General features: G+C 37.0%; 2 protein-coding genes across 10 annotated transcripts in view; one reads left to right on the forward strand and one right to left on the reverse strand.

The window, feature by feature from the left end:
- Positions 1–6,432, forward strand: part of PKD2L2 (polycystin 2 like 2, transient receptor potential cation channel) — a 55,238-nt gene extending 48,806 nt beyond the window's left edge. For 3 of the 5 annotated variants that reach the window (XM_049873716.1, XM_049873721.1, XM_049873720.1), the window contains 2 exons: positions 2,083–2,195; positions 2,629–2,745. In XM_049873716.1, the coding sequence (XP_049729673.1) occupies positions 2,083–2,195; positions 2,629–2,725 (210 nt within the window). In that variant the 3' untranslated portion in view covers positions 2,726–2,745. Of the gene's footprint in view, positions 1–2,082; positions 2,196–2,628; positions 2,746–4,032; positions 4,059–6,380 lie in introns of those variants that run through there. The other 2 variants (XM_049873717.1, XM_049873719.1) reach the window with 2 other exon arrangements.
- The window catches only part of FAM13B (family with sequence similarity 13 member B), a 117,938-nt gene continuing 109,530 nt past the window's right edge, over positions 4,296–12,703 (reverse strand). For all 5 annotated transcript variants that reach the window (XM_049873712.1, XM_049873715.1, XM_049873714.1 and 2 more), the window contains 4 exons: positions 10,067–10,150; positions 9,801–9,973; positions 8,804–8,905; positions 4,296–6,631 (listed from right to left, as the gene is read on the reverse strand). In XM_049873712.1, the coding sequence (XP_049729669.1) occupies positions 6,508–6,631; positions 8,804–8,905; positions 9,801–9,973; positions 10,067–10,150 (483 nt within the window). In that variant the 3' untranslated portion in view covers positions 4,296–6,507. The remainder of the gene's footprint in view (positions 6,632–8,803; positions 8,906–9,800; positions 9,974–10,066; positions 10,151–12,703) is intronic.

Here is a 12,703-nt window from a genome sequence, read left to right on the forward strand (position 1 = left end):
GAATAAGGAAGATTGAAGAATTGATACATTTGAAATATGGTGTTGGCAAAGAATATACCATGGACTGCCAGAACAAACAAATCTGTCTCAGAAGAAGTACAGCCAGAATGCTTCTTAGAAGTGAAGATGGCGAGACTTCATCTCAGTTATTTTGGACATGTTATCAGGAGGGACCAGTCCCTGGAGGACATCACACTTGGTAAAGCAAAGGGTCAGCGAAAAAGAGGAAACCCTCAAGGAGATGGACTGACATAGTGGCTGCTAAAAATGGGCTCAAACATAATAACAACTGTGATGACAAAGCAGGACTGGGCAGCGTTTGGTTCTGTTGTACACAGGGTAGCTACGAATCAGAATTGACTCGACAGGTACCTAACAACAACAGTCTCAAATTCTTAGTCGATGGAACTACTATTGTGCCCATTGGTGGAAGCATGTTTAATGTAAGGGTCTGTTTCTTTGGACCTCCCCTACCACCAAGTATTCCATCAAGGTTCAGTCAGAAAAACAGAAATCACTCTAGGTAGTGCAAAAGAGAGATTTACTACGGAGAACTAGTTTCTGAGGCATTGGAGGGCTAAAAGAGCCAGTGTGTAACACAAGGTAATCCAGAGACAACTGCAGAAGGCAACTACCATCTCTAAGGTTAGGGTTAGGGAAAAGTTGGGGGTGACCAGAAGCTACTAGCTTGGAGGAAGTGCCCCTACGGAGTTGATGCTCTGCCTATGAGGAAAGGTATGATTTTCCTATGAATATCAGGAAAGCTTCACAGAGAAAGTGATGCTTGAGATGAGTCTTTTGAAGGATAAGTAAACTTCGCCAGTCTGTACAGCCCATATTAATACCTTCGCATTAGAAGTCATTTAGAAACAGTTTTGGAGTCTACCACTTTTTTAACACTACATTAAATTAGTAAATCTGTCAAAACAAGAGTGCTGTAATATGTCCAAAATAAAATTAGGAAGAGTGAAAGCCACTCTTTCCTGCTTCAGGTATGTTGGTTTAAAGAAAGGTATGATACAACACAATTGGTTTCTCTGACCAGAACAGTACACATTTATCAAGCAAACACAATGTCTTAACTCAGGCATCACTGTTTTCTCTTAGGAAGGTGATCAGAACCCTTATACACAGGGCTTCACTTTGCTACCTGCATTATTGCTGAAGCAGGGCAGTATCATACCCTGACTTACCAAGATGCTTTTGGGTGCACTGCCTTCTCTTTCCCTCTTTTTCTAGGGCTGTCCCTATTAACTTCCACAATGTGCAGGGCTTTTTTCTGAAGTTGGGAGAAAGGTATTTGGACACTGTGAGTGAGTGGTAGTGAGGACAACGCATGGCAAGGACTATTTAGGATCAGAAAAGGCTGCAGCAATAAGAATATTCGTATGTGAGGAGCTTATTTTTGGGTATGTGGACAGATTGAGGAAACCCTGGTGGCATGTGGTTAAGAGCTACTGCTGCTGACCAAGAGGTCAGAAGTTTGAATCTGTCATATAGGGCGCTTCCTTGGAAACTCTATGGGGCAGTTCTATTCTGTCCTATAGGGTCACTATGAATTAGAATCAACTCGACAGCAATGGGTTTGGTTTGGTTTGGACAGGTTGGAGTACACAGGTTCAATAACCAAAGGCAGGAGTAACTAAAGACAGGAGGTACAGGGTTGTCAGGTAGAACAGCAGTAGTCTGACTAAGCAGCAGCTGGGAAGGCAAAGAATAGCTACAGGTTTACTTTGAAGCCTATTTGCTTTATTAAAGTGCAGAGGTATGAAAAGATGTCTCCACCTTGGCAAAGTGAATTGACAAAATTAGGAATAAATTCAGCCAGACATGGAGAAATGAAGAGGCAATGAAATAAGCTGGCATTAGGCGAAACGGTTCTGACACCAAGTCTTCTGAAGTGACTTTGCTAATGCATAGACCTAAAAACCAGGCAGAGCCAAAAGCCAGTAGAGCTCAAAATCAGAGGCCTGGAAAGTAGAGTAGTTTAAAATACTCAACCCTGTGATGCTTGTATGCCAAAGACTTGAGATAAAGAAATTATTTAAAGTCACAGCCTATTTTTTTCTTCTAACTTGACAGGAGATTCAAAGTGCAGAACAGATGAAAAAATGGAAAGAGAGACTTGAGAAAAAGTATTATTCTACAGAAACTGAAGATGACTACCAGCCTGTCACTCAACAAGAATTTCGAGAGTAAGCACTTGTCCTAACCAGGGTATTATACCATAATATAGAGGTTGGGGAAATGAGTCACACATTATTTTCCTGAACCCAGAACCTTATTCTGTTGAGATACCACTTTTTTTTTTTCTCTTTTTTACCCAATTTTAAAACTGAACAGAAAGCAGAAGATTGCATTTGATTAAATGTTAAGGCAACAGTGAGACCAATTTTATTCTTCTCCAAGGAACTGCAATTTATATTTGATACGTACAGCAGATATTCTTCTCCATAGCTTTAGAATATTAGATCCATAATTGGCCACACTAAGCATGTCAGAGGAGCTTACAACACTATCTTCATGCTTAAGGCATTTAACAATAGGCACCAATAACATGCTGTCCCTCTTTAAACAAGAAAGAATATTACTGATTCATTCTCTACGTCCTTCTAAATTACCTTCTAGACTCTTCTTATATGCTGTGGAACTGGAGAAGGAATTACACCATGTCAGTTTAAAACTAAACCGAATGATGAGAAAGTTTTCAGCTCTACAAAACTGAAACAAGTGGAGGTGAGAATCTGCAATGCAATCATTGAACATCTCTACAAAGATATATTCATGTATTGAACTATTCATCCTCATTTTAGGCACACTTTAAGGCACTATCCTCAGGGTCAATGTTAATCATCAAATGATTTCCAGGGATGAAGCACCCCTGAGTGGGACCCACTATACAATCCATACATATTACAACATACTTCCAGGGTATGCACACACTGACACACAAAGAATACTATAATGAGATTTATTATTAAATTCTAGGAATGTGAAGGGAAAGTACAAAATAATGTTGCTTATAGTTCACAGGACAGCTCTCTTGCTAATTAATCGTTCAATAAGTAGGGAAAGAAAAACAGTTTCCTCATAGTTACACAGGATGTAAAAGATCTGCTAGTACTCTCAAGTGCATCATGTTCTGCATTCCTTTGGCAAAAGATAAATTAATAAATGCTTAAGATTCTGGAAAACCAATATATACAACCTCCAAGAAATAATCTCACCTCCAATGTTCCCAATTTTAAGTCTCCTGGAAAAAGAGTGTAGAACAAACTCCCCAACCACCTATAGAAACTTAACCAATATCTTTAAAATGGAAATTCATCTATACAGTTTTTATAGCAGTGCATTTAAAATTTCCCAAGTGTGCTTTCTAAACAAACTACTTTAAAAGCAAAATATATTAAAAAAAAAAAAAATCAGGAGTATCAGGGCATAAGAAGTTATATTTGAAAAGTGTAAAGGAGGATGCTGCAAGCATCCTGCTTGGCTAGTTGGAAAGCTGTTTTTGGAAATTGGAAGGAAACTTGTATTATTTCTACAGGCTACATATGCCCTCTTACAATAGTCACATGAAAGCTGGTAATAGGGAACCCAAGGTCAAGAAGGGACAGTGCCGACATGCTGTGGGGTTGCTAACCATTGTCAGCAAGTAGTATGTGTACTGTTTAAGGAGAAACTAGTGTGTGTTCTGTAACCTTCACCTAAAGTACAATTAAAAAAAAAAAAAAAACTACAATGAGATACCATTGCACCCCAACAAGGCTACCATATTTAATCCCTTCGCCCCCTAAAAAAGAACAGTCACATGTTCTCTGAGCCCAAGCAACATTACTTGACCATGGCCCTCAACTTCCACATTAATGCTTAATATTACCTAGATTTTAAAACTCAAATAGAGGAATTTTTTAATCACTAGCCACCTTCAATAGGCCAAACTCCTGCCTTGGAGATTGCACATCAAGTTTTCTTAGTAGGATAATCCCCCCCAACAAGAAATGCTGACTGTCCTTTAAATCTTCTCCCTAGATGGCCGCAAAGGAATCAACAAGGTGGCCTTTCCCTGCCTTACCACTCTCCAGAGCTGCAGCCAGTCCCCAAGTGGTTTAGTAACCCTGGTCCCCCACCCATGGTCCCTGGTTGAGGTAATTCAAATAAACCTTAAGAATATTAAGGCAAGGGAACACTTGAGGTCTCCATTTTTTTTCTTTTTAACATCTAGGGGAAAAACAAAAACAAAAAAACATTTACAATGACTTAGAACATTAAAGATTAAGTTTTTTATTATAAAAGTCTATACAATGAAGTGCCAGACACAGCAATGCAATTACACTGGTGGACATATATATCTATATATTATTTGTATATAGATATACAGTTTTGACTTGTACTAAAGTAAAACTACCACAAGTCGCCTAATTCTACCACCTACTGCTCAACTATGACACACAATACTGTCACATAGCATAAGTGCTGCCATGCCACTTTTATCTATTCTACTTAACAGTCAAACATTAACATTGAATAACAAACATCATGAAGCAGCTGTTAATTTTAAAATGAAACCAGTCAGGTCACTGACTTATAAAAATATGGTACTCATATAGATTTAAGCATTATAAAGAAGGAATATATTATTTAAAACATTTAAATAGTGCATATGGACATTTCTGCATGTGGTATATAAAACACATTCATAGAAAACAATACACAGTGCACATTAAATCTGATGTCTGAATACACTTCTGTCAAGAGACTGAAAGAGATTAACTGAAATGTACACTGCATGATGGATTCAAATCAAAGTGATACATCTTCTGGTGTTTTCAGTTTTACTTTTCCAGGTATATACTGTGAATAACCTAGCTATATCAAAGGAAACCATGCAAAAAGGGCTGGATTTAGTGCTTGTTTTATTCCCCAACTACCCATTGACTACCACTGGATTTTCCCTCCCCCCCAAAACGGCATTGCACACACGGGTGAAATGTGAATTACTAAAAACACTATTTATTATCAAGCTACTTCATGTGCTTACTATGTAATAGTGCCAGAAATCTGAGGTTCATGCTTCCCTCACGTTATTAGAGGATGTTGCAAAAGTCTGTTTTTATGTGGAACAAATTGTTAATATCAATTAGTAAGAAAATCGTGCATAAGTCACTGCATGCAAAACATGGCCACAGTCAAAATGGGACACTCATCAAAGAAGCACCAGGAAAAAAAAAAAATAACACTTAGATTAAGCCTGACCAAAATCTGCTATTAATGACTACTAGCACAAATAAAGTCACCATTCTGTGAAAGCAATTAGCAGAATACTAGTAGAGTACCTGAAGAAAAGCCATGCAAAGCCAACGAAAAAAAGATATGCTTAAAGTACATGTCAAGGGGCATACCACTACACGTCCTGTAACCAGCTGCTCTGAACAGTATGTGACTTGAGCAAAAGGGTGTTTTTGCATGGATTTTGCTGATTAAAAGGAAAACAACAACAATGCAACCCCCCTGAAGGTACATGTAAAAAATGTAGTGGTATTAGCCCTTGTTAAGAATAAATTTACTTTAGGCATAATGATTATTTTGCCGATTCAGGCCCAGTTGATTGATCATACAAATCTGAGCACCAACACACTTCCTATATACTGACATGGCTATTTTCTCACTTATCTGGAGGTGGATGGGGGGAACAATGCAGATCTGATCCAGACAAATCACATCACCACCAGCTGATACACAGTAACTGAGAAAACAAACAGTAACTTAAGTTCCATAGGCAGCATGTGATATGATTCAGTTCTGTGTGTGATGTGTGGTATATATTTTCAATACACTAAACAAGGTCACTTTTTGGTCTACCCACTGTTATCTTCATCCAGAAGATGTGTGACCACTGAATTATGAAATTTTGCTAACATACTACCTGTGACAAAGTGTCATTTTGGGAATTGAACAGAAAGGTGGTTCCATAGTAGGACTTGAAATTTCAGTCTGATTTTGGTTTTCTAGGAAAAGATAGAACACAGTTGCATATGCGCACTTTTATAGGCTTTTCTTTCAAATTTTCAGTCATTCTGTAAGGAAAAGGCAACCGAAGACTTCAGTATGATGTGAAGATTTTCCTCTCAATTTTCTTCAGTAATGAAAAGAACATAATAAAGTTGGTAATAACAACAAAAAAAAAAACTTGTATTTCCAAAGTTCTTGAAGTTGAAAGGATGAAATTCTAGTCTTTTGGGAATAGGATGTATCTGTAGTACAAAACAACGAAAGAAACTGCATTTTTACTAAAGGTGGAGAGGACAGTCTGTGGTTAATATGGAACATCACTTACGCTCCCTTGAGAGGGCCTACTTACTCTCCCATCATTTCTTTAGTCGCACCACAACTAAGTACAAAATGAAATTCTCTGAGTGTCTGACAAAATGAAATCAAGTACTAGCCAAGAACACATGATGGTAGCTTCAGGGAATAAACTGATTTGATGATGTTTTAAAAGATGTTTTATATGGATTTTGAAGAATCTTGTTTGCTGATAAGAACTTCAAGAAGCCTAAGTTTGGCTTTAATTTTCTTGTATTCCCTGTACTCCTCAAGCACTGGAACACGATCCTCTTTCTGGGCATTCCTAAAGGAAAAAAAGAAAATGTTTAACATTCTAGATTATCTGGAAAATAAAGACCCACAAGTCGTCCAAATGTAAGACACAAAGTTATCAAATACAAGTTCAAATAAAAAGCTGCTCCACAAAAAAAAAAGACCAGGGTTCACTGATGTGGGTGCCACAGTGTTAGGGTGTGGATGGAACAACAGGAAAAGAGGGGGAAAAAAAAAAAGATTATTGGATTAATATCCCCACCCTCAAGGAAGATTCTTAAGATACTGTTTTTGATGGATTCTTCTATAGATAAAGATTAAATAGTATTATACTTCTTATCAGTGATCAAGGTAGATAACTGGAGATAACCAAAATATTTTAATAAGACATCCACTGCTAGGCCCAGCCACGTTTGTCAGTATATATTAGATGCTGGAGGTCTGCAACTGGTCATTTCATAGATTTAGTTAATTGAAATGTAGAAGTAAAACATCTTGTTTTACTCAAGCAAAGAGTTTTCCCATCTTATAATAATAATGACCCAATACAATCCAATTTAATCACTGAGTAAAGCATCAAATCATTGTAACTATGAGTAAAATTTTCTTACAATAAGACAGAAGGTACTCGGAAAATGCAATCCTGCTCTTGAGATTTCTGAAACATATATGCCAGCCTACATAGGAGACTCTCAAAGTAGAGGAAATTATATTACTATTTTTAAATTGGCTTGGTAAAACCACCCAGTTTTGAAAAAAGTTTCTGAGTCCTGAGATCATTTAACCCTCATTTCTGAACTGGAATGTATTCTTCTTACTTTTAAAAGAGCCTAGCATTTTGTAATAGCCATTGTGATGTGAAGATTTTCCTCTCAATTCTCTTCAGTAATGAAAAAATAATAATAAAGTTGGTAATAACAGAAAAAAAAAAACTTTTATTTCCAAAGTTCTTGAAGTTAAAAGGATGAAATTCTAGTTTTCTTGGAACAGGCTGTATCTGCATCCTATCCCAAGGGTCCATCACCAGATGAATGAATAAATAAAATGTGGCACATACATATAATGGAATACTACTCAGCTATGAAGAGAAGTGAAGTTCTGATATGTGCTAAGACATGGATGAACCTTGAAAACATTATGCTAAGTGAAATAAGTCAGATACAATAGGACAAATACTTGTATGATACCATTTATATGAAATATGTAAAATAGGCAAATGCATAGAGATGGAAGTTTATTAGCAGTTATCAGGGGCAGGAGGAAGGAGGAAAGAGGGAGTTATTGCTCAAAGGGCACTGAGTTTCTGTTGAGGATGATGAATAAATTTTGGAAATGTTTATGTGATGGTTGCACATCATGGTGAATGTAATTAATGTCACTGAGTTATACACATAAAAATGGTTGAAACGGCAAATGTTTTGTTATATATATTTTACCACAATAAAAAAATAAATAAAGTTTATTAGTAATTACCAGGGGCTGAGGTAAGGGAGGAATGGAGAGTTATTACGTAGGGTATGGAGTTTCTGTTTGGGGTATAATGAAAAACTTTTGGAAATAGTGGTAATTGCTGCACAACATGGTGAAATGTAATTAATGTCACTGAATTGTACACATAAAAATGATTAAAATGTCAAATGTTTCATTATATATATCCTACCACACACACACAAAAAAGAGCTCAGCTGGGTCAACCAGTTACTAGATAAAGGCACATGCCAAAGTATATTATGAGGCCACAAGGACTGCCACACTCTTACTACACACCTTGGAAACGGGCAGCCTGGAATGACCCAAAATGCAGCCCAAGCAGCAAAGATATCAGTATAAAAATTAAGAATCCAAAGTAGCTGAAGATTTCATTCCTATTATGGAGGCCTTTCTAAAAGGGAGAAATATCTTGTTTTGCAACCTTCCTACAAGATGAGGATGTAGAATTAAAAAAAAAAAAATCACTGTCACTCAACTAGGCTTCCCCTAAAACAGCCCTGAAATATTTTATAAGATATTTTTACTCCAGCTCTGACTTTTTCTTGACATTAATAGCAGGGCTTCAGCACACAGAGGAATTTTTTTTTTTTTCAATGCTAACATCCTTATATGCAGAATTTATGCCTAATCCTCTGTGTTCCATTATTTTAACATATGGGCACCTGTAAACTAAGAGAGAATGACAACTCAATTTTGGAAATGTCCAACAAACCTTCCATTTTGTTGATAAAATGCTTCTTCAAATTCCCGTAATGTTTTACGCAGTTTCTTTTTCTCAGCTCTGGCTTTCCAAAGTTGTTCCAATAATTCAGGCCTAAAAGTAAAATGGGGAGGAAAACATTGAAAGCTCACTACTGATTCTTTATATTCTAGCTACAAATTAAAAGCAGCTTGGGAGCTCTTAGAACATATCAGTGCCTATGCTCTACCACAGACCAATTAAATTAAGAGCTAAAAGTAGCACTCAGCATCAGAACTTTAAAAAAAAAAAAAAAAACTTCCCTCCTGATTGCATAATGCAGCCAGGGTTGTGAACCACTGTCATAGACCACACAGTCCACAGGTAAAGAAGCTGATATAGAGCAAACTAGTAAGTAAACTTTCAGCTGGTTCCTGCACTTTGTCAGGCACCAAATGTAGAACTTTAGATTAAAAAAAAATTTTTAAACACTAACTAAAAAGGAAATGGGAATGAAAACAGGTATTTGAAAATCACATTTTTAAAAAAGGGTATATCTCTTGAGCATTGTATTAATTTCCCTCAAGTGCTCAATTATTTAACATAGAATCTCTTGTTATAATAAACTTTATTATACTATATAGGTATATATGTATATATATATGTATGCATATGTATATGTCTGTGTATATACACACACACATATACATATATATACATACATACATATATATAGATATCTATATATAGGTTAAGACCTTGGCTGCTGACTAAAAGGTTGGCAGTTTAAATCCACCAGTCACTCCTGGTGAAAATCCTATGGGGACAGTTCTACTCTGTCCTAAAGGGTCACTGTGAGTTAGAATGCGCTTGGTTTCTTTTATATATATATATATGTATGTATGTATGTATGTATGTATATGTATATATGTATTTTATATATACATATATAAAAACCCAACCCAATGCATAAAATACAAAATGTAATACATTTTATTATACAAATAAAATCCTAAACCAGCAAACATACATAGAAGCCGCTCGAGTACTTGACAGTCGGAGATCCAGAGCCAATTTTTCCTGGTTTTCTTCAACATCAGATTCTGAGTTTTCCAATGAACTTGAAAAAGACTGTGCCTGAACAGCAGTTTTCAAGATATCGCTTAACTCAGATGACAGACTGACACCATCTTCTTCTTCTTCCTAAAAAGATATCCATGCAGAGAATCAAACAGGCCATGACTTTCAATTTTCCCTTAGGAAAGAGATCAGAGAATGACTTATTTAAATGATTACCTTGATTTCTTCAAAAAAATGTGCAGTTTCTCCTTCTATGATTGGCTGTAACATCTGTCCCCTTCGCTTGGTGGATGGAGATCCCTGTAACAACCAACAAGACAAATGGCTTACATTGTTAAGTATTTCAAGGGTTCAGTGGGAAAACTTAATAAATTTTTGCTTTTATTTCCCTTTCTATGTTTGCACAGAGTAACATATGATAATTTATGTCTAAATAAGTCTTAAATAACTAGTTCAATGAATATTTTTAAAAGTCTAAATGATATAAAGCATTATATACAGTTTAACCGCAAGCATTTTTCTTTTTATCAGCAGCTTTCAACTTTTTTTGGTCTAAGGACCTCTTATACTTTTTTTTTTTTTTTTAATTACAGCCTTATTGGCATAACTCACACACTATAAAATTTATCCACTGAAATTAAAGCACGCACTTTGGTAGTTTTTAGTATATTCACAAGGCTGTGCAAACCATCACCACTATCTAATTCCATAACATTTTCATCACTTCAAAAAGAAGCCCCATACCGATTAGCAGTCACTCTCCATCTGTCTTCTCCCCTCAGCCCTTGGCAAATACTATTTTCTATCTTTTGGGGTTTCTCTATTCTGGACATTTCATATAAATGGAATTATAGAATATGAGGCCTTTTGTTTCTGGCTTCTTTCTTTTAGCACAATGTTTTCAAAGTTCACTCACAGCATTCATCAGTACTTCATTCCTTTATTTTTTTCCCCTTCATTTCTTTTTATGGCTGAATAATATTCCACTGCATGGCTATACCACATTTTGCTTATCCATTCATCAGCTGAGGGACATTTGAGTTGTTTCCCACTTTTTTGGCTATTATGAATGATGCTACTATGAAAATCTGTGTACCAGTTTTCGTGTGGGCATATATTTTTAATTCTCTTGGGCATATGCCTAGGAGTAGGAATTGCTGCTCATATGATAACTCTATGCTTAGCCTTTCGAGGAAATGAGGAACTGCTCTTCCAAGTGGCTGCCCCATTTTACATTCCCACCAGCAGTGTATGAGGGTTCCAATTTCTCCACATCCTCCCCCCCATTTGTTACCGTCTGTCTTCTAACACACATGGGGTCATGGTGAGTCGAAGCTAACTGACACCAACTGTCTAGTGGGTATGAAGTGGCCTCTCAATGTGGTTTTGATCTGCAGTGCCCTAACGCGTGATGATGTTGAGCATCTTTTCCTGTGCTTATTGACCATTTGCATACCTTCTTTGGAAAAATATCTACTGGAAACCTTTTCCCACATTTTAATCGGGTTGTCTTTTTTTTGCTGTCACAGTCCTTTACAAATTCTGGATACAAGTCCCTTATCAGATATATAATTTGCAAATATTTTCTCCCATTCTGTGGCTTGTCATTTCACTTTCTCAGTTTTAATGAAGTCCAATTTATTTTTTCATTTGTTGCTTGTGCTTTTGATGTCATATCTAAGAAACTATTGCCTAATCCAGGACCAAGATCACAGAGATTTACTCCTATGTATTCTCAGAAGGGTTTTGTAATTTTAGCTCTTATATTTAGGTTTATGACCCGTTTTTACTTAATTTTTGTATGTTATGAGGTAGAGGTATGTGGAGTTTACATTAACTTGATTTCTGAGATAATGCCTTAAAAAAAAAAAAAAAAAGACTTGGAATTTCTCTAATGGTTTAAGTGTCCTCTGTAAGGACTCCAGACCTGACAGGTTATGCCAGAGAGGAAACTCTGGGGTAGAGGACTGGCCAGGCCAGAAGGACGTACCTCGTGATGATTACCTCATGGTGGCCAGGCCAGAGATGCCTGCCTCACCATGCCTCATGGTCATCTCGTGATAGCCACTGACTTCAGGGGAATGGGGCTGGAATTTGTGTTACATAACGAGACTCCCAATAAACACTCTGAACACAGAAGCTCTATATTCGGAACGCTCCCAGACGTCACACTGTGTGTCTCTTCCTTATACTGATCCTGCTTCATATACTCTATTGTTGTCGTTGTTAAGTGCTGTCAAGTTGGTTCCAACTCATACCAACCCTATGTACAACAGAACAAAACATAGCCCAATCCTGTGCCATTTCCACAATCATTGTTGTGCTTGAGCTCACTGTTGTATCCACTGTGTCAATCCATCACTTCGAAGGCCTGTCTCTTTTTCACTGACCCTCTACCAAGTCCCTTCTCCAGGGACTGATCCCTCCTGATAACATGTCCAAAGTACGTGAGATGAAGTCCTGCCATCATGCTTCTAAGGAGCATTCTGGTTCTACTTCTTCCAAGACAGATTCGTGCGTTCTTTTGGCAGTCCATGGTATATTCAATATTCTTCGCCCACACCATAATTCAAAGGCATCAATCCTTATTTAGTCTTCCTTATTCATTGTCCAGCTTTCACATGCATATGAGACAATTGAAAACACCACAGCTTGGGTCAGGCACACCTTGGTCTTCAAGGAGACATCTTGGCTTTTTAATGTTTCGGGAGATTTGCCCAATGCAACGCGTCATTTCATTTCTTGACTGCTGCTTCCATGGATGTTGACCATGGATCCAAGTAAAATGAAATCCTTGACAACTTCAATCTTTTCCCCATTTATCATGATGTTGCTTACTGGTCCAGTTGTGAG

This window comes from Elephas maximus, chromosome 2, assembly GCF_024166365.1.
Source record: "Elephas maximus indicus isolate mEleMax1 chromosome 2, mEleMax1 primary haplotype, whole genome shotgun sequence".
NCBI lineage: Eukaryota > Metazoa > Chordata > Mammalia > Proboscidea > Elephantidae > Elephas > Elephas maximus.